At 39.1% G+C, this 27,558-nt stretch overlaps 2 protein-coding genes across 6 annotated transcripts in view; one reads left to right on the plus strand and one right to left on the minus strand.

The window, feature by feature from the left end:
* Positions 1-612: 612 nt before the first annotated feature.
* On the minus strand, positions 613-16,306 carry kansl3 (KAT8 regulatory NSL complex subunit 3). 5 transcript variants are annotated; one of them, XM_032578112.1, is made up of 21 exons: positions 16,227-16,306; positions 14,392-14,666; positions 14,093-14,263; positions 13,897-13,987; positions 13,468-13,653; positions 13,220-13,348; positions 12,769-12,885; positions 12,572-12,670; positions 12,223-12,294; positions 12,073-12,147; positions 11,817-11,974; positions 10,109-10,361; positions 7,717-7,873; positions 7,334-7,411; positions 6,914-7,087; positions 5,199-5,286; positions 4,855-4,982; positions 4,360-4,469; positions 3,291-3,489; positions 2,526-2,644; positions 613-1,749 (listed from the first exon to the last, which is right to left on the minus strand). In XM_032578112.1, exons 2-21 carry the CDS (start codon positions 14,598-14,600, stop codon positions 1,744-1,746), a joined length of 2,619 nt encoding a protein of 872 aa, XP_032434003.1. In that variant the 5' UTR covers positions 14,601-14,666; positions 16,227-16,306; the 3' UTR covers positions 613-1,743. The 5 variants fall into 5 exon arrangements, with proteins under 5 accessions (XP_032434003.1, XP_032434004.1, XP_032434002.1 ...); XM_032578113.1 differs by having other exon boundaries at positions 613-1,686; positions 14,392-14,664; positions 16,104-16,250; XM_032578111.1 differs by having other exon boundaries at positions 14,392-14,664; positions 16,104-16,250.
* A 4,175-nt stretch (positions 16,307-20,481) lies between these two features.
* The window catches only part of antxr1a (ANTXR cell adhesion molecule 1a), a 29,521-nt gene continuing 22,444 nt past the window's right edge, over positions 20,482-27,558 (plus strand). Inside the window, exons 1-6 of the mRNA XM_032578121.1 lie at positions 20,482-20,973; positions 23,941-24,012; positions 24,089-24,160; positions 26,102-26,183; positions 26,362-26,395; positions 27,428-27,507. Coding sequence (XP_032434012.1) covers positions 20,792-20,973; positions 23,941-24,012; positions 24,089-24,160; positions 26,102-26,183; positions 26,362-26,395; positions 27,428-27,507 — 522 coding nt within the window. The 5' untranslated portion in view covers positions 20,482-20,791. The remainder of the gene's footprint in view (positions 20,974-23,940; positions 24,013-24,088; positions 24,161-26,101; positions 26,184-26,361; positions 26,396-27,427; positions 27,508-27,558) is intronic.

Genomic DNA, 27,558 nt, shown 5'->3' on the forward strand with positions numbered 1-27,558 from the left:
ATTGTAATACTTATTACTATTACACTCTTCTTCCTACATAGCTTTCCTTCCATTCCATGCTACTTATCAGACAAAATCCCAGCAAAATACATTGAAGCTTGTGGTTGCAACGTGGCAAAAGGTGAAAACACTTTTGCAACGCACTGCATCTAAATGGATCCTCAAACACATAAGAATTACTTCTGAGAAGTTCATATATCAACATGTTGGATCCCTAAGAAACCACTATCAGTTACTGGAGTTGATAGCAAAAGTAAACAACGTTTTTTTAAATGTCTGGCACCAGTTTCCTGTACATTTTAGCAAATTCTGAGGCTTACATAAGAAGGACGAGACATATTCTTATCTCTATCTTATCTGATTGCTGTTGCTGGGTGGAATTGAAGGCAGGAAGTCTTCTGCAATGAGTCTGCTGTATTTATACAGTATCTGTAAACATAAAATGGTATCCATCCCTCAAAATGTAACACCAGAGTCTCTTTACTTGTTAAACACACAGGAAAAAGTGTTTAGATTGGTCGAGCAAACCAAATGTTCTCAGAGGGAAGAAACCAGTTCAGTGCAAACAAGAAGGCCAAATAAAATGTAAGCAGTGAAACAGTACAAACTAAATACACTTAAATGGAACGAAGTTTATTGTGAGAGTTGAACATGTTTAACAACTTTATTTGCGATTCTGAACAAATAATGACATTTGAAATTAGTTTAGCACAAATAAGATATATCAGAGAAATATAACACAGTCAAAAAATGAATTCTGATATGATGTACAGAGGCTTGCCTTAATATTCCTACCCCTATAACTATTCTATTAATTGTCACATTATGACTGCACAGTTGGATGCATTTTACTTTGATTTAATGAGAATTAATGACCAAAACAGCATAAGCCAGCAAAGTGTAAGGAAAATTATATTTTCATAATTTCTTAAATAAAATTGGGAAAATCACACGAATAGACTATTTTAAAGTAGGTGACCTCTGAAGGAAACTGGATGCACCAAATTTTATTCAGCGGTAATAGTGTGAAGGACACTGAATAAAAATTCATGCCACAATTATACATTTATATTTGTAGCAATCTTTCAAAACCTTCACAACTATTCTGGATTGGTTTAACATGTAAAATCTCAATAAGATATATCAAAGTTTGTGAATCACATAACCAATGCTAAATAGTTGAAGGGGTATAAATATTTGTGCAAGGCTCCACAGCCAGCGGGAAGAACATTATGCTTTAAGGAATGATGCCGAAATGTAACCAACTTTATCAAACAAAAATTGTAAAAATTTTCTAACTGTGACATTCAAACCATCTACAACAAGCTGTGAGAGAACAATAATCCAGGGTTCGGCAAATTGAGAAGTGCATAAAACCATTTTAGTTTATTTTTATTTGACAATTGCCTTTGTCAGAGCTAATTTACCACAATGCAGGTAGTTTTGTGGCTTACACTCACAATATAATTTTCTCCAGAGAGGATAACATGTGATCAAGTCGTATATCTTGCTGTCAAAATGCCCTACTTAAAAGTACAATGAGGAGATCTTGCGCTGTAGCTTGAATCCCTCTACAAACACAGCAATCATGACTTCCAAGCTTCTCCTCCCACCTCTACGGGACACCCCTCTGGACGACACAAGGCAGCTGTTTTTTCTGCACGACGTGGGGTTTTGTGTCCATCACTGCAGGCAGAGAACAGTCGCCGATGCGGCATCATCTTACACAGTGAGCGGAGAGGTTCATTGCTGTGAGAAGGGCACAGTGAAACCCAATGACAAAACTATTCTGCTCAATCTGCAGGGAGCAATCAGTTCACTTCCCTATTTTGCCTTTAAGTGCTTGATGTAATTATGTGAGCCGACAGATTCTCACCAAACGTTGGTTAAAAATATTGGTTTCACAATAATAAAAAAATGAAATGAAAATTTCATATCAGCCAATTCTTTATATTTCAAAATAATCAGAAGATAACAGAATCTTTATAAAACTAACATTTGTTGTGATTCCGACACAAACTGAAGCAAATCTACACTAAAAAAAACACTAAATTCAGCAGCAGTTTTTAAGTACTTTTTGTGCAGAATATGTTTTTGCTCCTTAAGTTGTAAAGAACAGTTTTCACTCTGAGCAAGAGTGATGAGTGGCACTATATTAGCGTTTTTGTGACCGGACATGATTCAAACATCCCGATTTCTGTTTGTTGGAAGCAAGGAAACACTTTTTCTGCCAGTTCACCAGCAGCGTGCAGGAAAAAGTGAGCAAAGTCAGCTGCGTGTCAATTTAATTCAATATGTTGCAACAATCCAAGTTAAGATTTTATAGGTAGACGTTTTGTCTTGCCCTGCGTTCAGTCACCTGTTTCCAAGAGCAAGTCGTAATTCACCTTAATACACTTTTGCACCCCCATTTTAAGGCAGACGTATGTTCCTAAATTAGTTTGTACGTGCTGATGCACAGGGCAAGATAAAGCCAAGCTGAGTTCAGAGGAACTAAAAAGCTTCACAGGGCTCCAGTGACGCACCTTGGGCTCAGCTGATTGAGCTGCCGTCACAGTTTCACCTGCTTGGCTGAAAGCTGCTGCGCTACTCGGCCGTGCTCCACGGAGGGTCACCGTTATAGAAGCCGGGGCTTTCTGCCCTCCTAACAACACACAGATAAAAACCCTGTAACAATAACAACCTAGACATGCTAGTACTCCATAGAGAACAAAATTGTGCTTTTCACCCAATGGTTAGACAGGAAAACCAAAATAAAAGGAAACGATGGACAGATGAGTTTGATTTCAGTCTTTATTGCAACAGGCACAGGAACTGAATAATACCATGTGTTAATGTTATTTAACTCAGGTGATTGAAAATAACAATTCACAGCATGTTACGAGATAATGAGACAAACAAAAGAAACATGCAATGATAATTATAACAAATGACTGACAATGGCAGCAGGCTGGATTGAATGTTTTAATAAATTTAGCAAACGTATCCAACATAATTTTATATTCAATTCTTCAGAATCAAATAATTAGGCAATTTTTCCATAAACATGAGTCCAAATGTTCTACTGATGCAGAGTCAGCTGAACGTGCGACTCTGCAAACTTTCCACCAGTCGGCTCCTTCCGAGTAAACCCGTCTTCACACTCATCCACAGAGCTGACCTCTATGTCTCTGCAATGCCGTAATCCTCTCTGGCCTAAAAATGTCCTGAACTACCGTTTCCAAAACAAAGAGTGAATGAACCCCGGGGCATTCAACGTGGCCGTCGCGTTTTGGCAGTTCGACACATACCAGCGGTCTGATTGGTGATGTGCGCCAAGCCGGGCAAGCTGCTGGCCAGTTTGGCCAGTCCGCCGTTGGTGAGCAGCTGATGGATGGCGGTGGTTTTTGAGATGCTTCCTGAGGTGACCACGGGTACTGCCCGGAGCAGAGTGCTGCCACCGGTACTGACCGAGCTCAGGATCGCCTCCTGGGATTTTCCACAAACTGCCTGAGAGAAGAAGAAAAAAAAAACTTTTGAGAGATTTTCTTTATTTATTTTCATCAATCCAGCTTCATAGAATCAATTTAGTATTAAAATTTCATATCTTATTAGGGGACTGAAAAACAAAAAAATCTGTGAAATAGGACTTGTCTTTTCAGACATTTTGTAAGAGATTAGCTTGATGGAAAGGTTTGAGCCTTCCAGCTTCAAAGACTCATCACCAAAGATGAATTTTTGCTTTTTATGTTTTGGGATCCTTAGATCAGTCATGTTACCTAGACTTTCCTCCTTAGATTAAAGGAAATTATTGGTTTCAAATTAACTTGAGAAAACTGTACCATCTGTAAAGCCCGGTAGTGGCTTTACAGCATCATATGCTTTTGTTGCCAGTGCTAACTGTGGATTTCCCAAAGCTGGTGTAGAACTACCTCCAAATTCACCTCAAATCCACAGCTAAACACAATTAGACACTGATCTCAACCCAAACTCAATGTGGTTTTACAATAGATTACGGCTGAAACAATTAATCGTATTAATCATGATAAATCAATTAGTAATAATGGTCAACTAATTTAATAATCGATTAATTGTTAACTGGAGTATACAGACTGAAAAAAGGCCCTTTACTGAGAGAACATATTCATAGAGGTAACTAAGCCCAAATTGTGCAAAAGAAAATCCATATTTTGCGTTGAAGGATGTCTCTTGTAGCCCCTAAAAACTGTTTACATGCATCTTTGAAAGCCAGAAATAAATACAACAGTCATGTTAATGAGTGTAAGCAAACTTCTGATAGCAACTGCAGTGGTTTTATTCCAATACACTCTTGTTTGTTATCATAATTTGTACAAAGCATAAAGTTCTTTCCTTGTTTACCTGAGTACTGCCTGTGCTTGTTGCTGTGGAGGGAAGGTTAGGAGCTTTGGTAACGATCTCCTGCAGACTGAAACTTAGACCTTGCAGAAGACTGCTGGCGGAAGCCGGTGCTGCAGAGGAAAGCATAAACAGCAAATATGCAAGTTAAATACATTTTTTTAAAAAGTATCCTGAGCAGATATTAAGACCAAATTAATACTTTTAGAAACCAAAAGGTTAAACACATGGACACACACACAAGCACAAACGAGGACAATCACGTCCAAAACAGGGGGAAAGGTTTGGATCAGTGACGAGCAGCAATGGCGCAAGAGGTGATCAATGATGATGTTTGCTAAAGTATGTTGCCCTCACACACTGTCCTCATCCAGTGTTCAGAACTGCAATCTGACTCAGGCCAACAGATTAAGGTGTGTGTGTTGGAGGTGCCGTGCTGCGTTTTCTTTGCACAGCTGCGTGCAACTGAGCGTGCGAAGCGGGACAAGACAGAGATACCTTGGGCAGAGGCTGGAGCTTGCACCTGGGCTGGTGTGGAGGACACTGACACCATGCAAGGCTGCACGCTGCTGAATGAGCCTGAGCCTGGGGACAGGGCACCAGACACCTCTGAGAGACTACCAGACCTGCAGTGACACACACACCACCAGTCTGCTCAGGAGCTACACCAGCAAAGGCTGCTTGGCCGTCATTCAGCTCTCAAAATTCTGAGTACCACCTCTCATCGATCCCCTCTGCACCAGACACATTGTCGTCCAACAGGGGGAGGCGTGGACGTGGGTGTAGGTACGCTTAGGGTTTTAGGAGCTCTACGTTGTGCCTGTGAGAGTGGGCAAGCTTACCGCTGGCCTGTGAGGAGTCCAGAAAGCTCCTTGGCACCCGGCACGGTCTGTCCCACTGCCACAGTTAGAGGCTTGCCAGAGACACCCACTGGGAGAAGAGAAACAGAGCCCAAGATCAGGACAGGCAGCTACAGATAGATTTAGGAAGACAGTAGATTGACTTTCTGTGATTTACATAACACCATCGTGTTGATAAAGCACTCTACTCCGCTTCTGTAATATTGCAATACCAAAGAACAACAACAAAAGAGCTTTGGATCGTGTCATTTTGAAATCTGAATGTTAGTCAGTTGCTGGGATTTCTGGTGATTTTATCATTGAATCCCCAAACAACTTCCGAGCCAAGATAAAAAAAAAACAAAAAAACATCTATAGTTTGGATGTTCTGAAAGAATTATCCAAACTATAGATATCAGGAGAAGTATCAGCAAATTAAAGATAAAATCTTGCTTTTTATTTATAGAAAAATAAGTACACAAGCTATCAAAAATAAAGATGATAGAGCACCAGAGCAATATCATCATAATCTGAAATAATGATGGCGAGGGGTGATTAAAAACCTAAATGAAAAAGGTTTTATAAAGGTTTTTTTTAATGGCGATATTGATCCGGACAACGTGAAGCTTTTAATGGCACATTTCTCAACTGGTAGCTATGGCTGCTATTACTGCAGGGCGTGACGAATCCAGGCTTCAAACTCAGAATAAGAGTTAATGGATCCAAGCATCATCCTAAAGATATTGTCATTTAAATGGTGCAGACGTAAAGATCATGTGAAAAACTGCTCATTTTCAACTTTGTGTCTACTTGCATGCTGGACTGGTACCCATCACTAACACGCGTTAATATGATGTGAGGAAATGAGATTCTCTTCAAAATGACTGTTGGCTGTACTTTGGAGGTCTTAAAAAACTCAGATAAAATAAACAAAATGTTCCACAACTCCTTTTAAAATACCTAAACTTTTCTTTTCTCCTGGACAAAAACGTGTCGTGTTTCAGCGAAAGACACGACTCGAATGGCTGCATTTGATTTTTCTGTACAGGTTTCTGGAGATCTTTTAAGAATGTCGAGTAAAAAAACAGAGAAAAAAAAATCGGGATCACAGGTTCACTCTGTTCACTGTCAGAAGTCTCACATGGATTCAAAATGTATAAAAAAGGCACATTTTCTCATAATATTGAACTCTATGAAAACCCTGCTATGATAAATAGAATTGCCCCTCATTCTTGCTATTTCACTGTTTTCTCTTTTTTGTCTAAAAACCTGATGGTGCGCTGCCTATACTCTGAGTGCACTTGCCATTTTGCTACAAAGCACCCAGAATGCACTGCGGTGCAACATCTGTGGTCATTCCCTATTATTATATTTCCAAAAAATAGAAACACTGCAATATATATATCTATTTATTTATAAACACGAAAACTTGCCATTTGAACGTGTCCACAAATTTTATGCCAAATTTCATTTCATTTCAGGGCTTAAAGTGTGAAATAAATAAATACGCAAATTACCCATTTATGAATCAAAGTTGATGATTTCAAACCAAGATATTCCTAAGTGAAGCTAAACAGATTCTGGGAGTGGCACATGTCACCCGAGATGAATCATTTTCATTACTAAACACACAAAAGTTGGCACTTTTGCTACAACAGGAAAGCACAAACCAAAACACCACATTATGTGGAAATATAGAAGTTATCCAGATTTTCTACCTTCAGCAGGGCTGATGGCGCCTCCTGCTGACTCGCTTTGGGAAACAATGGTAACTTTAATCTTTGCTCTCTTGGAGGCCTTGCTGGGCGTGGGACTGGGTGTCTGCCTCCTCTTGCCATGAGGACGTAGTTCATCTCTGTCCAGGCCTTCCAGCTGATCACTGGTCACTGGAACTGCATGGGCAAAGAAGCAACAACACACAATGACAGAAGCACTGAGGCAACCTGGGTTAATAAGGGTTTAATTCCTTTGCCGGGGAAAATATGATCATTTTTACCTCTCTTTTGATTATAATACATTTCTATATATTTTTGTATTTCTAAACTGGTACTTTATTTGAATTTACATGAAGAACTAAGTGGAAGAGAAAAGATCAGAAGACAGAAAAGAGAAGGAGAGACAGATAGACAGATACTTACCAAAAATACAAGGAGGGGTGCCAGGAGGAAGATTTTTCCTCACAAGCATGTTTTGTTTCATAAAAGCAGCAAACTGAGCTGGAACGAATCGGAAAAAAGCCAGAAAGGAAAGTTGCAGAAGGAGAGGAGACAAGAGGATGAGAGGAAAGCATTTCAGTCACGTTCCATCTGACCCCGTCGGATGTCGTGACACGATAAAACACGCTGCAATCGTTTTCACATCTCGCATACCACGCCGTCTGCTTGTGCAAAGTTCAGCCAAAGTTGAGGCGATTAACTTCCAAAAATATTTAAACAAAGGGAGGGTTGTTTATGCTCAGGTACCAGGAATGTGAAAGCTTACAGAGTGTTTTAAAGCATCCAGAGTTGGGAGATTAACTAACCTTGAGCCTGCTTGTGAGTGAGCATGGTGCCAGAGCGCTGCATGTGCGTCTTGAGGAGCTGCGTGGCTGTGATCAGGCTGGACTTCTGTGCTGGAGACAGACCAGAAGTCTTCGGTTTGGGGCTGGAGGTGGGGCTGCTGCAGACGCTGGACAAATCCTGAGACAACAGAAGGAAGAGATAGATAGATAGATAGATAGATAGATAGATAGATAGATAGATAGATAGATAGATAGATAGATAGATAGATAGATAGATAGATAGATAGATAGATAGATAGATAGATAGATAGATAGATAGATAGATAGATAGATAGATAGATAGATAGATAGATAGATAGATAGATAGATAGATAGATAGATAGATAGATAGATAGATAGATAGATAGATAGATAGATAGATAGATAGATAGATAGATAGATAGATAGATAGATAGATAGATAGATAGATAGATAGATAGATAGATAGATAGATAGATAGATAGATAGATAGATAGATAGATAGATAGATAGATAGATAGATAGATAGATAGATAGATAGATAGATAGATAGATAGATAGCATTTATTGTCATTGAACAGAATTCAACGAAATTTCCATTGCAGCTCCCGTGCAAAAGGTCAAATATATACAGTATAAATAAGCAAACACACAATAATAATAATAACAATATATACAACTAAATTAACTAAAGGCACTCAACCACACCAAAGAAGTAGCAGCAGGTCCAATTATGGCAAAGTACAGATAATGTGACAGTGCAAAGTGCAGAACAATATGGCTGTGTGGGGGTGGGGGATATGTATGTGTGACTGCGAGGTTATGATATGTGTGGGAGGGGGGGGCGGCAGGGAGTAATGGCTCTGACGGCTGTGGGGAAGAAACTGTTTCTCAGTCTATTTGTTGTAGTCCGTATATTCCTATACCGCTTGCCTGATGGCAGCGGCACAAACAGTCTGTGGCCCGGGTGGCTGGAATCCATCGCTATGGATCCAGCTCTCTTCTTGACCCGGTCTGTGTAAATGGAGTCCAGGTCTGGGAGGGGGCATCCCACAATGCCTTGTGCTGTTCTCACCACCCGTGTCAGTTGTTTCCTCTCCAGTGCTGTGCAGCTGCCATACCACACAGTCATGTTGAGGCAGAGGATGCTCTCGATCATCGCCCTGTAAAAGTTCACGAGCAGCCGTGAGGAAAGTCCAGCCCGTCTCAGTTTCCTGAGGAAGAAGAGCCTTTGTTGTGCTTTCTTCACCAGGTGGGAGGTGTTTGTGTTCCAGGAGAGGTCAGAAGTGATGTGGAGGCCCAGGAACTTGATGTTGTCCACACGTTCCACCACTTCTCCATCTATGAGAAGGGGAGTGTGAGCCGTCCTCCTGGACCTTCTGTAATCCACAATGACCTCCTTGGTCTTCCCTGTGTTCAGCACCAAGTTGTTGGCTGAACACCACTGAGTGAGCTGCAGAATCTCCTCTCTGTAGTGGGTCTCGTTGTTGTCTGAAATGAGACCCACTACTGTTGTGTCGTCCGCGTACTTCACGACTGTGTTGGTGGGGTGGATGGCCACGCAGTCGTGTGTAAACAGGGTGAAGAGAGCTGGGCTGAGATACGCCACAACTCTGAGTCAACTGAAATATCCAGGATTTATTTTATATAGAAGAAAACTGAAGCTAATTATCAATTTTTACACTCTTCTCTTGCAGGAGAATAGGCTCACCAACAACAGTGCTCCCAAGTTTAACTGTAAATTATTTATCTTGGCTTCTGTGTCTGGTGGATCTGTTGCATTCTATTGTTTGAAACAAAAAAAAAACTTTTTACTTTAAGATACAAAAATAGATGTTCACTTCACTTCATCTGAATAAATCTAAACAGAATATTGGGTAAAATTTTGCCATTTGGTTTTGAAAAGAAAAAAAAACATTTATAAACTGTAATTAACTGTGTTTCAATTACAAATGTGGGCAAAACTTTAGCGATATTCCGCTAATTTCAAAAACCCCACAATCTGCAGTTGCTGTGTTTCTATTAAATAAGAGACACAAATCAAACTTATTTTTCATGCGACATGTCATTAAAAAACGCTGCACCATCATCCTCCTACCACCTCCTATCGTTTTCTTCACCTTTTCCACCAGCAGTAACATCTGGTTGTTGATCCCGTGACTTGTGTGTTTCCATCACAGTTTTGCAAAATACTCCAATTTTGAGACGACCAAAAAAAAGAATCACCTCATCGTAGCGCAAAAACTTTTTTTCCCCAAAAACTTAAGTTGTTTATTTTTCCCCAAAATTGTTCAAAATGTTTCCATTAAACAAATTTATTTCTGCAATTCCAGTTTGTGAAATGTTATGATCAATGGAAGCACAGCTACTGTACAAATACAGGATTGTAACAAACCTCTGAACCTGAGGGTGAAATGGGAACTCTAAGAGCCGGAGACGAAGGTCGACCTCTCTCCACGTCAAAGGGAAGCTCCCGTCGAGGCCGCTTCTTCTTCTCCGTGTCTAGGTCTCTCATCTCTCCGGAGCCGTGACTGTGGCCCTCTGCCCGGGCCAGAACCCCTGACAGAAAGTCAGCTATCTCATCCTGAATGCAGCGGTCCACCATCGTCTGTGTCAAACCTTCCGACTTCATCTTAGCCGAATTGATTCTGTGGAGAAATTCATGGATTTTTTTCAAAAACAGAAAGTGATGTCCAAGGTGCAGCCACTTTAACTCCTTACAGTCTCTTTGCCTCACATAAAGTACTAATTTATGTATTTTTTTTAAGAAAAAATACATTTATTTAGTGAAGAAAAGTTTGATAACTTGCATAAACGAACCTGCAATGTGAGGCTTACTTAATCTCTTTCCGGACATCAGCTGTGACTTCTCAGCAAGAGAAAATTAAACCCAAACTATTCTGTCGCCTCTGTTCTCTTTGGCGATTCATCCACAGACCAAACTGAGCCAGCTTTGTGCTGCTTACATGTAAAAATGTTGGCGTCATAGAGCAACTGAGTCACCGCAACATCAGGAGAAGCCCGTTCCAATAATACACCGAGACAGTGTACAAACCAGCACATTAACGCCCCCAATGAAGCAGCAGCGAAAATCAATGACTGGAAGGCTGCGCTTCAGCTGAGCAAAAAATTTGAACTAAAAACTGCAAGCGAGCACCTCGCCTTCACGGACACACAGAGGTTCAAAGGGATCTTCGTTTCACCTTTACAGCGCTACCTGTCCTGATCCCAGATCAGATATTTGGGATTATAAAGCATTTACCCCGATTAATAAAAATGTTTCAATTTAAAATGAATTGGGCCCAGTTTAAAATCCTATAGAAGTGAAATGACCTCTTCTAATCCCCATTTTTCAATATACGTGTTTATCTGTTAGTAACTGAGAAAACAATACAATCAGTGAGTTAGGCAAAATCTGATGAGTTGTAATGAGTAAACCGCAGATAAAAAGATGATCAGCTAAATGTAAATCAATGCTAAAGCCCCACTCTTCACAAAATAAAGGTCAGAGTAAAATATGTCTCTTAGAAAATTAAATGTGAAACTCTGGGAACTCTAAACTTTCATTTTCTGACTTTTCAAGATTACATAGATTATTAAATATCATGTTGTTCTTGACAGATGGTGATAAAAGACCATGTACTTTCAATAACAACGGGATAAATAACAGATAAACAGCAGATAAAATGTAGAACTGCAAAAAATATTGCAACAACAACATCAGCATGTGCAATATTAATATCGCAGCGGTGTGGGCCAATATATTCCAGGTGTGTATGTTGATGCAATATGCAGTTTCACAGCAGTAGATGCCCACATTTAACAAAAATGACAGAAAGTTATTTTTGGCATTAGACAGTTAAAAATAAAAATCTCTTGATGCTGGTATATCTTCACATCAACTGCTGCATGTTTTTTCAAAGAGTCATGCACTGATACCACAGTCTCCCCGCATTGTGATTCTCTAAGCTCAATATAACAGAGAAAGAATTTTAAGTTAGCTAACGAAGAGGCGTCAAGCTGCCTCTCTAGGTGTAACAGAACCAGTAAGCTTTAAACCGGCTCTTGCACCAGTTTAAACCTTGTGCAGGACGGTGACCAACCTGAGGTTGTCGTCTGCTCCTCCGACCACCACCAAGCTGTTGTCTGCCCTCAGCTTCTCTCTGAACTCCTCCATGCCATCTGTGGTACACTGCAGCGCATTCTGCCCAACCACAAACAACACGGGGGTCTTCATGTCCAGCAGCGGGTCGTCCACGTCCTGCAGACCAGCAACACACCAGCAGCTCATCACAGACCTGAATTCAAGCTGACGTTCATACTTTTTAACGGTCAGTACGAGGATAGTTGAGGTCTCACCCCTCTTGGTCCGTTGACTGTTAGGAGCGGAAAGCCGAGACACACGACAGCCGTCAGATACTCCATGAGGGATACCTGGCAGAAAACAACAAAAAAACATAAATTTACACATCATGATGCATGACTGTGGTACAATTCTTCAACTCTTACATGACAAGCAATAAGCGCGCCAGCGTTCCAGCCGACCAGGATGATGGGCTTGTGTGGGAAGTGACTGTGAACCTGTTGGACAAAGTTTACGGAATAATATCATTAAAAACATTTTACAGCATATGTGGATCTGCACACGTGGTGAACTGGCAAATCATTCTTATCCTGGTTTTAGAGCCGTAGATTTTATCGATAAAAACAAGGATTTGTTAGGCTAGTCATAATATTTACAAACAAAAAGCAACTTCTTAATATGATACTTTGATGGGTACAATTATTTTTAATGTACATCTTAAAAACACCGATAGGAAGCAACCACACAGTGATAAACACATATATAAAGACACACCTCCATGACTTTGGCTCTGACCGTTCCCAGCATGTGCTCCAAACACTGTGTGATTCCAATATTGGCCCCACTGTTCACATGAGAGTGCACCGGGATGACCTGCAGTAAAAACAGCACTCATTAAAACGTTTATCTGCAAGGAAAACAAAATGACTTCCATTCCAAATGGAAAACTAGAACAGAGAGAGATTTTCGACCTTCCCCAGGCAGGAGAGCTGCGACTGCCAAAACCTCATTCTCCGTGAGGTGGAGAGAGACGGATTTGTTGGGCTAGACGGCGCGATGAGGATCAGAGGAGACCCAGGAAGCTTGCACTGCAACATACAGATGGATGGAGAGTGGATCAAGTCACATCTATCTGAGCAACATGCTGCGTCTCGCAGTATTAGTCAAACATTCGTTTTTTTCATACAAAATTGTAGTAAAATACATTTAAGTTAAAACTATGGCTGTGTGATGTAGGGGAAATATGCAATAACAAATAAATGAGGTCACTGAAAGCTAAGTCGCTGCTAGAGGATTTCTGACTCAACAAGCACAGGAAAAACTTTGTTGTAATTTATTCAAGACTTGACCACTACTTACACTGAAGAAAAAAAAAAAACACATCCAGTAAATATTTCCTTTCTCATTAGTCATGGATTTTACCGGTTTGTTCTGCGAAAGAACTCCAACAGCAGGATCCCAGGGACGCTTCAGCAGCAGAGACAAAGCCTCCGCACTCGGAGCTCCAGTCTTTGCAGACGGCAGTAGCATTCTGTCGATGAGCGTCGGCAGCTTCGCATAAACAGACAAATCAAAATTTAGCTCTTTGATCAAGCAAGTAATGAAATATTACATACACCAGCTCAGCTGGTGTATGTATATACTAAGGGTCACCAAGGGGTGAATCATACCTTGCTTTTTAAAGTTTGCAGCACATCCAAGTAAGCAGCAAGCATGGGGAGGCTCAACGACTCGATCAGCATGGTGTGCAGCCATTGCGTCAGCTTGGTTTCCCAGTTCACGCTGGCGAGCGCGTGTCGCACCTTCCTGGCACACTTGTCTACAGCTATCCTCCGCAGAATGGGCTCGTTGGAAGCCTAAAATGTACCAATGAAGAAAAAATGTGTCATTACTGATCAAGTGCAGCATTTCGGGGTCTTTCGTCTAAATACCGAATCCAGAAAATCGCATCAATTTTTACTCACAGAAAACTGAAGTTTAAGGCGATTATAATATTCAAGCACAGAAAGAAAAAAAACATTTTGATGCGTTCCACACAAATTAACCATCTAAAGTTGAAAACTAATAGAGAAACAACAGCGAAGAAAAAAAAAAGTTACATTTTCATTGGCCAGTCGTGCCAGTCTTTCTCCCTGAAGAGCTTTAAGGACTTTATTGAACAACTTGTTCTGGGTCACTGACCAGCCCGTCCTGAAAAAGAACAATTATCTCAAAACACTGACCTGCTGATCGGTGTGTTAGACTTATAAGCTTCAAGTATGGCAGTAGAAGTGATCAATAAGCAAGTCTGATTACTTGTTTATATGTTCCTCCCAGTCATCTGGAGGTGGGGGGCCATCTGCGGCTGTTCGAGCAAACAGGACATGCCTCTCACACTCTTTCATCACACTCTGAGCCTTCTGGTTGTCATACAGGGGAACAGGTGTTGGTGTGATCGTTTCCACATCTATTAGGGAATCCGAGTCTCTGCACGGAAGAAAACAACAAAGGAATCGTATGAGGAACTGTTTAGAAATGATCCACCCTTTAGAGTAAACAACAAAGTAGCCACGTGTCTATTTCCTTAGAACGCTTAAAACTTTTTTTATACTCACAATAAAGTCTCAGGTTGACGACGCGGAGTCACAAACAGCGTTCTTGTGGGCCGAGCGCTGCTGGCATCGGGGTGAGCGTTCCATGGTTTGGCGTAGCTGTGGTCCAGGAACACCAGGTCCAGCTCGCGTTCGTAGGCCGACAGCTGGAAAAGCAAGGACGTCCCCATCTTGCGTGCAGATGACTGTAAGTCCTTATCCCCGCGGTGCATCTTCTTCCTGAGCCACGGCTGGCCCAAAACAGACCCCAGCCACTGGTGGGGCGTTTAGATGAATCTGGAAAAGGAGGAACAGGAGAGCATTTAGAGATGCTTAAAGAATTAAGAAAATAACTTTTCTCTTGTTTTACTGCCTACTGAGGAATCAATGTCAAACTTTGTGTTTTGCAAAGTTATGCAGACCACTATTATCCTCGCTGCGATGGCTTCTGAGGGAGAAATCCTCTGTGACTTTTCAGAGACTAGTCAACAATCTTATTCTACCCAACCCAGCACTACTGCTCTTCTCGCCGAGAGACAGATGTTGCACATCCAGCTTCTTGTTTACAAATTTCACTTCTTATGTCGGTCAATTTATCCCAACTGTGTTCAATGTGACGCATTAAGCACACACTGAAAAGCACATTAATACAAAATAAATGACGTTAAATTGAAACCACAAATAAAAAGGATCTTACAAAAGTAAGAGACCTCATCGTATTGGAGGTGAAACAAAGAAAAATAGAGGTGACTATCAAAGCATTAGACAGTACAGATTTAGATCATATTATAATAATCTGAACGAACTAAATTGGAGATTGTCCCACTAATAGATAACAGAAGGTAAGTTACTATTAGCAACTTTCCAGACACTTTATTGGCAACTATGTTAAATAATAATGTGCAGTGTAAAATTGAAGTTTCTATTCAACAAAACTACATTTGATTTTTCCAAAGCTTGAAAAAAAATGTTAATAAAATAAATATTCAACTCCATAGGTCTAAATGTAAATTGAGAAACGTAAACAAAACAAAACACAAATAAATCCAGATGTTCTGCCTTTAAGATAAAGTCGCTGTTCTAGTTCTGAACCTGTACACGTGATATTGGTGTCATTTAAAACGTAATACATACACACGCACGTCGTATTTATAAAAAGTTATATAATAAAGTTATATGAATATTAGGTAATGACCTTAGATGTGATTTTCTTTAAACTACCATGCTGTCAAGCCTACATTTGAATCCACAGCTTCAAAAATTATACATGGAATCTTGGCAACCCAGAAAATGATTTGCTATTCATGCTGATGTGTTAATATTCTGGCACACGTAAATCATAAACAAATGCTCAAATTAGAAAAATGTTCAGTCACTATGTGTGTCTGAGAATGCTTCGGCCGGATTAGAAACAGTAAGCGGAATTAAGATAATAATTTAAAAAAAAAGCCAAAAAGGCTAAAGTATTAAGCCAAAACACAAATTGAAAAAATTGTCATAATAAATACAACTTCAGTCACTGCACGTAAACGTATTTGCGTTCTTTGTAAGATTAAGTAAATCATGATAACCCCCACCGAACAGTATCGCACTTTTAGTTTAAGTAGATATTTAAAAATACAAAACATTATTAGCTTGAACAGGCTAAAGAGTGGGTTGGCCTAGCAGAAGGATGTTAGCATAGCAAGCTAAAAGCAAATACGTAAGACGTCGTTACAGCTTCCAGTGAAATATACCTCCTCATCCGATTAGATCATCTTTGTCGGTATGACTTCCGAGCCGAGTAAGTAAAAAAGAGGTTTGTATTAAACAATATGATGAAAATGTTGCAAGCAACATAAAACCGCTCTGCGTAAAGCCCTTTTGTTGTCTGGTTTGTTGCCTTGTCGCGCTACAATTCCCCCCCTTTTCCTCGCATTGATAACAGGCAGGACAGAAGAAGCTGAAATGTACCCATTATGGCAACCCAGTTTGTGGCGCCTCAGAGAGTGACGCAAAACATGGACTGGATCACTGCAGTGGATCATAAAGCTGGAAACTGGTCAAAAATACAAAAATGTAATACAAATTAAACTGACTGTGTTTTTTTGGTGTGACAAGCATAAAGATTGGTGAGGCTATTTATACATTAATAATAATAATAATAATAGTCTTAATTTCTTTGTTCAGAATAACGGTATGACTTTTCACTTTAATTCATATCATCAGCAACATGTCTCTAAAATCCTAAAAAGATTTAGAACAGGGTAATTCGAGGGCTCAAGCAGTTAACAGAACAACCCTCCCAAAAACTGTCTATTTTGCACATTATATATATATAATGTGCAATATATATATATATATATATATATATATATATATATATATATATATATATATATATATATATATATATATATATATATATATATATATATCCCAACTGTGATATATATATATATATATATATATATATATATATATATATATATATATATATATATATATATTTTTTTTTTTTTTTTTTTTACTTTTTTTTTCCCCAATGCGCTATGACCCCTTCCAGTAAATGAAGTAAACACTCCTATATTGATGTTTGATTCCAAAGGTCCCTGCAAAAAGCAGTATTTAAGAGACACAGTCCTCAGAGGAGATTTCAGCATGTTTTTCTTTACCCGGACAGAGTCAAAACTGACAAATCACAGAGCCACAATGGTAAGTTTTATTTAACTATTTGCATTGAAAGTTCCTTGTGAGGGTTTCTAAAACTCTTGTTATATTTTTTATGAATTGTTTGCTTGAACTCTAAAAGTGCATGCATACATAAAAGGATTGATTATATTTACATAAAAATTTTTATTCAGTTGTTTATTAAAGTGCACTGTGTGTTCTTAAATCTAAAGAAATATTTGGCGCTGGCTATGCTGCTCTGTGTCTTGATGTCGCTGTCAGACTGTCAGTGTGTTTTCAAACTCAGGACACCCGGTAAAACGAAACATTCACATAATACTTATGGTTCTCATGATAAGGTTTCTATGCTTTAAATATTCAAACGCATATATTGGTTTTGTTTCTCCCAGAAGGAGAAAATCAGACCCATTGCCAGGATGGTGTGGATTTGACATGGCATCCTAAAGATACAAAATGGAGGAACAGTGAATGTCAAGATTGTACTTGTGATCAATGCTGCTATGGGTACGTGCAAAAAAAATGCTTTAGGAATATAAAAGAAGAGTTAGATTTACATGCATTTCATTGTTTCTTCTGCTTGCCGTCTGATTTCAGGTATGCAACTCCAACAAGATTCCCTGAAGATTGCGTTTCTGTGTTTGACCCGAAGGCATGCCAATATGTTGTCCACAAGAAAGACAACTCATCCGAGCTCTGTCCCATTTTTGCTGCTGTAGGAAAATAATGCAATTATTGATTCAGTTTATCTGAACATCCTAATGATGGTTTTATGAAATAGTAAGAAGATCCTTTAATCTAACTTTGTAAAGGACCTTCACATGACTACTGAAAAAAATTAATACAAAAAATGTACTTGTGACAATTTACACATTTCAGCTCAGCATGGTTGTTATGTGTTTGCACAAATAAAAGATGTTTGACCTTCTGAAATCTAACTATTGATTCAAATATTTACTCAAGGCTGACAGTTTCATCTCCAAAAGGCACAGTGACATAGAAGGCCAGGGGATTAAACCTCTGATGTCCAAAACGTTTGCTAGGAGTGCCATGAATATCAAGTTGAAAGTGATCATTGGCCAAAAACATTAGATACAAAAAACAATTTTACTCTAAATTAGTATTTTTTTAACCAAATAGTAAGCTAAATGTGCCATATATTAATGAAACAAAGTCATTTGACTAAAGTATAATAACTGTAGATCCACAATAGTGTAATTTTATTTGTCTTAATTGTCTTCTCTCTTGGTTTAAAAAACTTTAGTTTATGCCCAGCAACAAAAACGGGACATTGATAATTTTTTGTCCAATGATAACTGTGTTTAGACAAGTTGGTGCTTATGTCTGCTTTGCTGAATGTTTGTGGTCCTTTATAAAAAAAAAACTAAGAAAGGAAAACAACAGTTTCAGTTTCAGTAAATCATTGATTAGCAGTGGCAGCCAGATCAAGGCTGAAAGGACACGGCAAAGACATTCATCTCTGTGGATCTAATATGTTTTTCATTCCTAATAAACAGGGAGCACCATATACTGTATTTCTGTATTTTTGCATTGAAAGAATGCAAATGCATTTGCAGTGAATAAGTAAGTTGTTCTGTGAATTAGTTAGACATGAATATGAAAAACGTATTTAGGAGAATTTAGTTAAACCTCATAGTAATGAAAGTGGGAACAAATATCCACAGATACTATGGGCCATTTTCTGTAGATTCAGTGTTTTTCACAGTAAAAAAGAAAATACAGAAATGTGCTGGAGTGCCAGCTGCTAAAACTAGGTAATCTAGAAATTGCTTCACTTATTTGAAAGGAAGGAAGGAAAAAAGAAATTGTATAAATTCATACCACAGACACCAATGTTGATCATGCAACTGATACAAACATGCTATATTTTGCGATTTACAAGAAAACCTATGAAAGAAAGCAAAATATACATATATTTTAGTTTACACAAGCAGTAAAAAAGCCACAGTATGTGCAGTTGAAACCAGAAGTTTACATAAACAGAATAAAAACATGCATTTCTTTTTTTTCCTCAATGTCTGAAGTTAAATCAGGCCAAACTAATCTTATTTCAATCAGAATTTTTTTTTTTTAGTTTTTTAAATTAACGTTAAAATGTAGAAGTTTATATACATATGAACTTCATTATGACTGAAGTTCAAACTGTCAGTTCGACATTTATTATTGGTGTTTTAGTCATTTCCTAGTCAGTGTGTTTCAGCATTGAATATCCACATCCTGTAACGTTTAAGTAAATGAGGCAGAACTCAACATGCAGTCAAGACAAGGGGATGGTTACCAAAAGGTTTATTAGACACTGTTGAAGTGGCCCTGTTAGATGTGGTTGTACTGGCGCGTCTGGGACACAAAAACAGAGATGAGTGTCGTGACTGGATGAAAATCAGGGAAAAACAAAAAGAGAGATTTACCAGGAGACAGTCAAGGTCAAAAACCAGAAACTCTTTGAATATTGGTGTCCGCCTCCAGCCGTTAACAGGTTCACTATGGACTGGTCCTTTTTTTTTTATTTGCTAGCTCATATCTGGCCACTAAATACAGAAAGTATTTTTGATCCATATCATAAAGTTTGTACAAATGCTCTTTTTTCTTCATGAACTGTTTCTTTATAGGAAGAACACTTTGTTTTTTCCATCATTTCTGAACTGTGAGAATGTTATGGGGTAATAATCCAGAATAGATGATGTAAAACCAAAAAAAAAAAAACCTCTAAAGTTGTTCAGAGCACAAGACTCGAAGACTCTCACACGCTTGGACTAATACCCTTTATAGGGGCGACTGTGGCTCTATGGTAGAGTAGTCGTCTTGCGATCGGAAGGTTGTAGGTTCGAGTCCAGCTTCCTCCTGCCACGTGTCGATGTGCCTCTGGGCAAGGCACTTAACCTACCGATCTGCGTATTGGTGTATAAATGTGTGTCATGTTTGTGAGTGAGACTGGGTGAATGTGACTCTAGTGTAAAGCGCTTTGAGCGGTCAATATGACTGGAAAAGCACTATATAAGTTCAGTCCATTTACCATATAACAAGCAATGAAAAAGAGAAAAAGTCATATAGATTCATGTAACTTCTGAAATATATTCTACAAATAAGAAAATCAAACAAGCATATATATATATATATATATGTTCACATATGATTTCAAACTCCTTCCAGGTGTTTCTTTTCTCCAGCTTGGTGATATTTAAATGAAATGCATTGACGTGTTGGGTGTTCTTTGTTTACACAATGGCAGGGCTGCAATTAGATAATTGGCATAGGGTAAGTGCTTAAGTGCCAAATCCCTCAGTGTTTGGTGGGGTCACTGCTGTCAGTGTAAAGCAGTGACCCCATTGTTCATTGTTCCACTAGGTGGCAGGAGTAGTCAGAAGATTATGGTGCTTTCACAACATTGTCCTCATCACTCTTCCCACTAAGATCCAGGAAAAAAGAGAGAAACACATGGAAAGTTTTTGCAAACACATCCAGGGTTGGAGGGTTTTTCTGTCTACATGGCACAAACAAAAGAGCAGCTTCAGATGTAGTTTGAGGAGCTTCTCTCATCCATGTGCCTGCTGCCTTGACCCTGCAGATGAGAGGGGGCCACCAGCACCTCTGCTTTGTCTCAGTCTTCCTCTTCAAACACTGAGCAAAACTCACAGCTTTCCCCTTGGATTACTGCATCTGAAAACATCAATGGAGGATTGACAGAAGATTCTGCAAAAAGGATTAATCCTTTCTCCTTTTTTTTTGTCTGATTGTTATGAGATTTTCTCTAAGTGGAATGATGTCTCAGCGCTGGAGCAGGAGGCTCTGGTTCCCAGTTGTGTTTGGTGCCACTCTGGTTCTGCTCACTGCTGTGGATGCTGGACCAAACCAGGACAGGAGGCAGGCTCAGCAGTCCTCATGCTTTGGAAGTTTTGACCTCTACTTTGTTCTGGACATGTAAGTTAGCCAACACTTCACCTGGCACTTTTACAGGGGGAGCAAATGGTTTCTGTTTACACATGTCGACTGATCCAGCTCAAATTGACAAGAATGGTAAATAATGTAACATAAATTTATCTCCAGTGACATTGCATGCAAGTCTTGCCAATTACCCACAGCTCATATTTTCTCAAAGTATGTTACCTAGTTATACTCTCCATGGCAGCAAAGTGCAGAGTACATTAGCCTTTAACATTAATGATTTGTGATGTTTAACCAGTTGTGTTTTGTGCTCTAAGTGTAACATGTCAGTTTCACTGCAGTAAATTTCCAAATGCTCTTTAATCACCAGGGAGCTACGATAACTAGCTTGTTTAGTTTTGACATGCAGACATCTGTGTTTGTCTAACTTGGACTTGACTCATCGTTTTGTGTGTATGCATGTGTGTGTGTTTTGGTAATTCTCACCATGTAAGGCCCATTTTACCAACAAATCATTCAGAGGACCCACTGTTCCTTATGGGGTCCAAAGCCCAGAGTCCATAAGAAGAAATGCTGTTGTAGGGTTAAGGGTTAGGTTTAGGACAGAGGTGTGAATTGAGTTTAGGTTAGGTTTCAGGGTAGGGTTAGGTACTGACAGTGGTTGCATTTCCTGTAAGGATCAGGCTGAAGTTATGGACATATATAGAAAATGAATGGAAGTCAATGTAAAGTTCTTGAAAGACCCATGCATGTGTTTCAGCAATTTCAGTTCATGCTCAAATGTAGGTCACAACCTTTTCAGCAGCATTTACCATCTCCAAAGACATAGCAAACAGTCGCGGTGGATGAGCCATGCTAAATACAGCATTTTCTCATTTGTCAACAATTTGCCTACTGCCTTAATGCTTTTCACATGTTGTGATTTTACATTCACAAATCTCAAAATTGCAGTTTTATGTTATAGACCAACACTGAATAGTACTTAATTCTAAGGCTGAAAGGGAAATGAGGGATGGTTTTTAGAGGTTTTTAAAAGTAAATTCTAAAATCTGGCTGTGTTCATTGATGCATTGATGATTTTTCACACGTTTTACAAGTAAAAATCTAAACCGTGAAGAATTCATGAAAGAACTGACTCAACCCCCTGAGTCTTTACTTCTTTTTGTTGAGTTTCCATGTCTTTTGAAGCTTGTTCTTGCTAACTTTGCAGCTTTAGAGACTTTTATATTTGGTCCTGTTTTCTTTGTAATGTAACACAAGCTCAGTCAGATGGAATGGAGAACGTCTTTGGACATTCATTTTCAAGGAATGCCCCAGATTCTCAACTGGATTGAGGTCTGGACTTTGACTGGGCCATTTTAACTCATGTAAATGTTTTGATCTCAGTTGTCTCGATACACATCTGGTGGGCTACGCAGCGGCACAGTTGATAGCACCGCAGGAAGGTCTTGGCAGGAGGTCTTTCTGTATCGAGTTTGCATGTTCTCCATGTTTATGCATGGGTTCCCTCCAACTCCCTCCTTCCTGCGTGTCTCTTTGTTGTTGATTTAACAAAAATCGTTGGCTTACACCAACAATTTAGTTGGGCATTAGTTCTCTAAAAACACTCCTCTTCCTGTATTTCAACATATTGTTTCTCCAAATGAACCTTTCTCTGATGTCCTTCATCTGCCCCCAATGACTTCTTCATCCTGGACACTACTTCTTACTCTCTGTCAGCTCTGCCTTTCTCCATTTTATCCAGATGTTGAGCCTCTTGGCACAGCTGCTCGAGCTGGGACTTGTGTCATGGTAACGCTGGAAAAATATGTATTAGGAAAACTCAAGGCCTTATGGTTTAAATGAAAGGCCGTTCGATAAGAATCAGCAGTGACAAGAAGGCAAATGCCATAGGAACCTTCCCAAATGGTACTTTTCTTCCAGCAGAACAGGAAACAGCAGCCTTTGTCATGATCACAGTGCAAGGGAATGAAACCCTCAAGTTACAATGTGACAGTGAAAAGGTCAGATGTGAGATTATTTAATTGGGGAGAAGACCGCTGCCATCAGTCTGACAAGGAAGTGATTACACAGTAACTAGAAAATGTTTCAGTTGCTTTTAGAGGATTTCTACAGAAACTGATACCTAAGTAAGTATGGAATCATTGATTCATCTTAAGGTAAAGCAGGTCTGAACAATTTAATGGATTCAGCTGCTTTTTCTGTATTTTACTAAGCACTGCAAAGAGAAATAAAAGTAAAAGAAGATTTCAACAAAACATGATAGGTAGTCAGAATGCCTAACAAAAACTTAAATGCATCATCCAATGGGATGCTTCTCTTCAACTTTGACAAGGAAACTGAACAGAGCTAATGGCAAGACGGATGGATGAAAACAATGTAATTATGCAAGAAAACCTATTAGAGTCTACTAAAACTTGATACAGAGCATCTCTTTCCAGCAAGTCAGTAAATATATGTAAAGCCAGAGCTACGATTGAATTTTTTAGAAATATTTATGCGTTCAAATGTCTCGATTGAGGTCCAGTCAATTAAACTGAGAATCATTGGCAAGAGTTAAAAAAGCGGATCACTTTTCATTCAATTCGACTGAGCTTGAGCTACGTTGAAAAGAACAATGAACAGCTATTAAGATGAATAGAATGAAAGATGAAAATAGCTGATAAAGACATAGGAAAAACACTTGTAGCTGTATTTGTAGTGAAAATTTGTTCTTCAAAGTGTTCATTCAGGGACATGGATCACATGTTTTAAAATGTTTTTGTTTAATCTAAAAAGCATGCATACTTTTTCTCCCTCTTCAGAATTATGCAAAACTTTGCAATGATAAAAAAAAAAAGTAAAATCCCAATAAAAACAGGTAACATAAGGAAATACATCAAGGTCTATTAAATCCTTTTTGAAGGCACAGAATACTATCCTCTATCACTGTCAACTCCTTAGATGCTCAAACAGAGGCTGAAGCCTATTCTGCTCACGTTAAGTTGTCTGCTCTCTTCTCAGATCTGGAAGTGTGCAGAATCACTGGAATGAAATCTACAGTTTTGTTGAACACCTGGCACATAAATTCATAAGGTAATAGCCCAGTGTCAGTGAGAAAGTGGCTGGTAAGACCTAATTACTGATTATTTTCCTGCTCTTCTCACCTCAGCCCACAGTTGCGGATGTCCTTCATTGTGTTCTCCAACGAGGGACGGATCTTGATGAGGCTGACAGAAGACAGGTGGGAGGAGATGTCCTGAACTTGCTGATAATCCTTTGCTTCTCTGCCATACAGCTAAAGGAAACAGTAAAGCTGCAGATTTGGACAGATGTGATATTTATGACACACGATTTTTATGACCGAGCAGAGAATCCAGACAGATATTTTCTCTTGCTCTGATAGTTTTGTCAGTCGGGGCACGTAATTTATCATTTGATTTTGACATATTGTGAACAGTTAATGAATTTATATTTCCTGAGCATTCAGGCCATCTTCTCGGAGGTTTAATGCTTCCATCATAACTAATGTTGGTAGACAAACACGCTGCAAGAAACACAAAATGGTGACTATCTGTAAAGTGGAAGAAAAGGTATCCAAGTGTTTTTAAATGCCTTTACAAAGAAAAATGTGAAAAGTGTACTTTACGTATACCTTCAGCCTCCTTTACCCTTATGCTACTATATAAAATTAGTAGTAAATAGCATATCTCTGGAGGATTTACAGATATCCATATATCAAATGGAAGAATCTGGACAGCCACTCATTGTGAACTCGGCATATTTGGTCTTTATGGAGGAGTAGCAAGACAAAATCCATTGGTGAAAGAAAGTCATAAGAAGTCCTGCTTTGAGTTTTCTAGGAGCCACGTGGAGATACAGAGAAACATTTAAGAAAGCAACATGAACAATTTACCTCCTGCATGCTGCATTTTAAGTCTAATTTTATCTAGTCACTGTTTTTTGTCCAGTTTTCTTGCTTGACTGGGTCTGGTTTTGTTAATAATAATATCTGTCTGTTGATTATTGTCTTGCTTATTTTTTCTCTTCTTAATCTTTGCTTCTTTTCCTCTCTTTTCTTCACTCTTTATTTCTTGTCCCATTCATCTGCTCAGGACTATAAATGGAAATGACATCAATGGCTAAATTCTGCACCTTTAGTATTTTTAGTCCTGTTTGTTAATGCTATAGTGTCCCATTTTCAATAAATAAAATAAAATGGAATAAAAAAGAAAACATGCAATAAATGCTATGCTTCCATCCCCTCCATCAACATGGTGTTGGGAGCATCATGCTTTTGTGATGCCTTTCTTTCAGCAGGGACATAAAGCTGGTCAGATTTGATGGAAAGATGAATGCAGCTAATTAAAGCACAGTCCTGGAAGAAAATCTGTTGGATGCTGTAAAAGACGTGAGACTTGGGATGAGGCTCAGTTTCCAACAGGATAGCAAGCGTAAACATTCAACGCTACTTACACTGGAATGGTTTAGATCACAGGTGTTAAACTCCAGTCCTGGAGGGCCACTGCCCTGCAACTTTTAGATGTGCCTCTGCTGCACCACACCTGAATAGAATAATTAGGTCATTAAGGCTCTGGAGAACTGATCTACACAAGGAGGAGGTAATTAAGCCATTTGATCCCAGTGTTTTGTACCTGTGGCACATCTAAAAACGGCAGGACAGTGGCCCTTGAGGACTGGAGTTTGACACCCCTGGTTTAGGTCAAAGCACAGGAATCTGTTAGAATGGCCTAGTCCAAGTCCATATTTAATTCAAAATTTCACTGACTCTTTTCATCCAGCCTGACTTGAACTATTTGTAAAGACAGGTAGGCACAACTATCAGTTGGTGGATGTTCTTTCACCGCACAATCATGCTGTAATTTGGTTCAGATTTTTAAGTACAATGCAAATAAAATAGTCTGTAGTCTAAATGTGACAAAATGTGTCAAATGTTTGACCTTTACTGCTAGTTTTGCAAAACCTCATATGTACTGATTGGATTGTACACATCTGCTACACATTGCTTGTATTTTCTCAAAGGACTGCTTTTATGGAAACTATTATTCTGTGACCAAACTTAAGTGTGTCTGGCTTCAGTGTGGAGATAAATCAACAAATGATTCTGACAGAATAAATATTTCTGATCATACAGCATTATCTGTTCCTCTGGGTTTCTGCACAGGGAACGTATCCGTAAAGGTCTGGAGGAGCTCCAGGCAGTTCTGCCAGGAGGAGACACTTATATGCATGAGGGCATCCAGCGGGTGAGTGAACAGCATCCAGCTCAGAGATAACTCAGGCCTTACTGCTACGACGGCTCCAGAAACAGGAACCACACAGTGCAGAGCTCCTGCATGGTTCCTGTGTAAGAGCAGGAAGGGGCTTCACTTTATTCACTGCTTGTTTCACTGTTTCATGCAGGATTTTATTTTATTTTTACAGGCCAGTGAGCAGATTTACCATGGAAACACAGAAGGTGGGTTTTATCTGTAGCTAACAGAAGCACAACTCGGCTCCAAGAGGCAGCTGAGCTGAGGAAGGATGTTTTGCTGTCAGATTTTTATTTTTACAAAGCTTCAAAGTTGGAAAATATTTCGCCTCTACTTTCTGCAAATTATTTTGATTTGTCTTTTAAAATGTCCCATGTGGAAACAAAGTCCTGGCTGAAGTGATGGTAAATAGTTTTTACTCTCTTTCTTGAATTAGCCTTCAGGATAACTTAAAGTTTTGGCCACAGCTGTATTTCATAATTCAGTCTGTACAAGTAGGCCTGAAACCTTTTCTATTTTTATGAAACACAAAGCTTACTACACTGTGACGGATTCACATAGCACTTTTATCATTTTTGTGCATTGCTGTTTGTACCAGGGACATTAGGGAAACAGTATTTAAACTCTGTGTATGTCTTGACAGTTTTGACAATAAAGTGGAATTGAATTAGATTTTCTAAAATAGGAAATATGTGCACCAAATATACACGCACACAATACATGATTAAATGTCCCATACATTGTCCTGTATCATACAATTTTGTAATAATTCTCAAACGTCTGTTTCGGTGTAAGTTTTCTATCACTCTTGGAACATCCAGCTGTGTCCACATTTCAGCAATTCAGGTGTTGATTTAAGATCAAGGTAAAGAATAATTCGGAAGTCCTCCTGCGTTATTTCATCCTCTATGTGCTACATGCTAGAGCATCTGGCAGTGAAACGCTCCCTTTGCATGATGCTGCCACCACCGTGCTTACCTATAGATTGTTCATATGTAATTTTGAATAAGTTTATTAGAGTTGGTACTCCCTCAGTCGTGGGTGATGATAAGATTCTGCATGGACTGAAACATCATTGTCGTTCCAGCGTCTTCTAGATTATGATCAACCTGAGGGTTGGATGTCTTTGGGTTGTTTTGAAACTTCCAATCCAACTGACCTGCATTTGTTCTCCTATAATATTAAGAATAAGATGAGCCATGATAATAACACATATTTTTGATTGCTTCTGTGTGCAGGTTACCGCACTGCCAGCGTCATCATAGCTCTGACTGATGGAGAGCTTCTCGAGGACTTTTTCTTCTATGCAGAGAGGGAGGTGAGGCAGTGAAAACAGAGAATATGACAAACTTTAGCATGTGACCGACAC

The sequence above is a fragment of the Xiphophorus hellerii genome, chromosome 12 (assembly GCF_003331165.1).
Source record: "Xiphophorus hellerii strain 12219 chromosome 12, Xiphophorus_hellerii-4.1, whole genome shotgun sequence".
In the NCBI taxonomy this organism is placed as follows: Eukaryota; Metazoa; Chordata; class Actinopteri; order Cyprinodontiformes; family Poeciliidae; genus Xiphophorus; species Xiphophorus hellerii.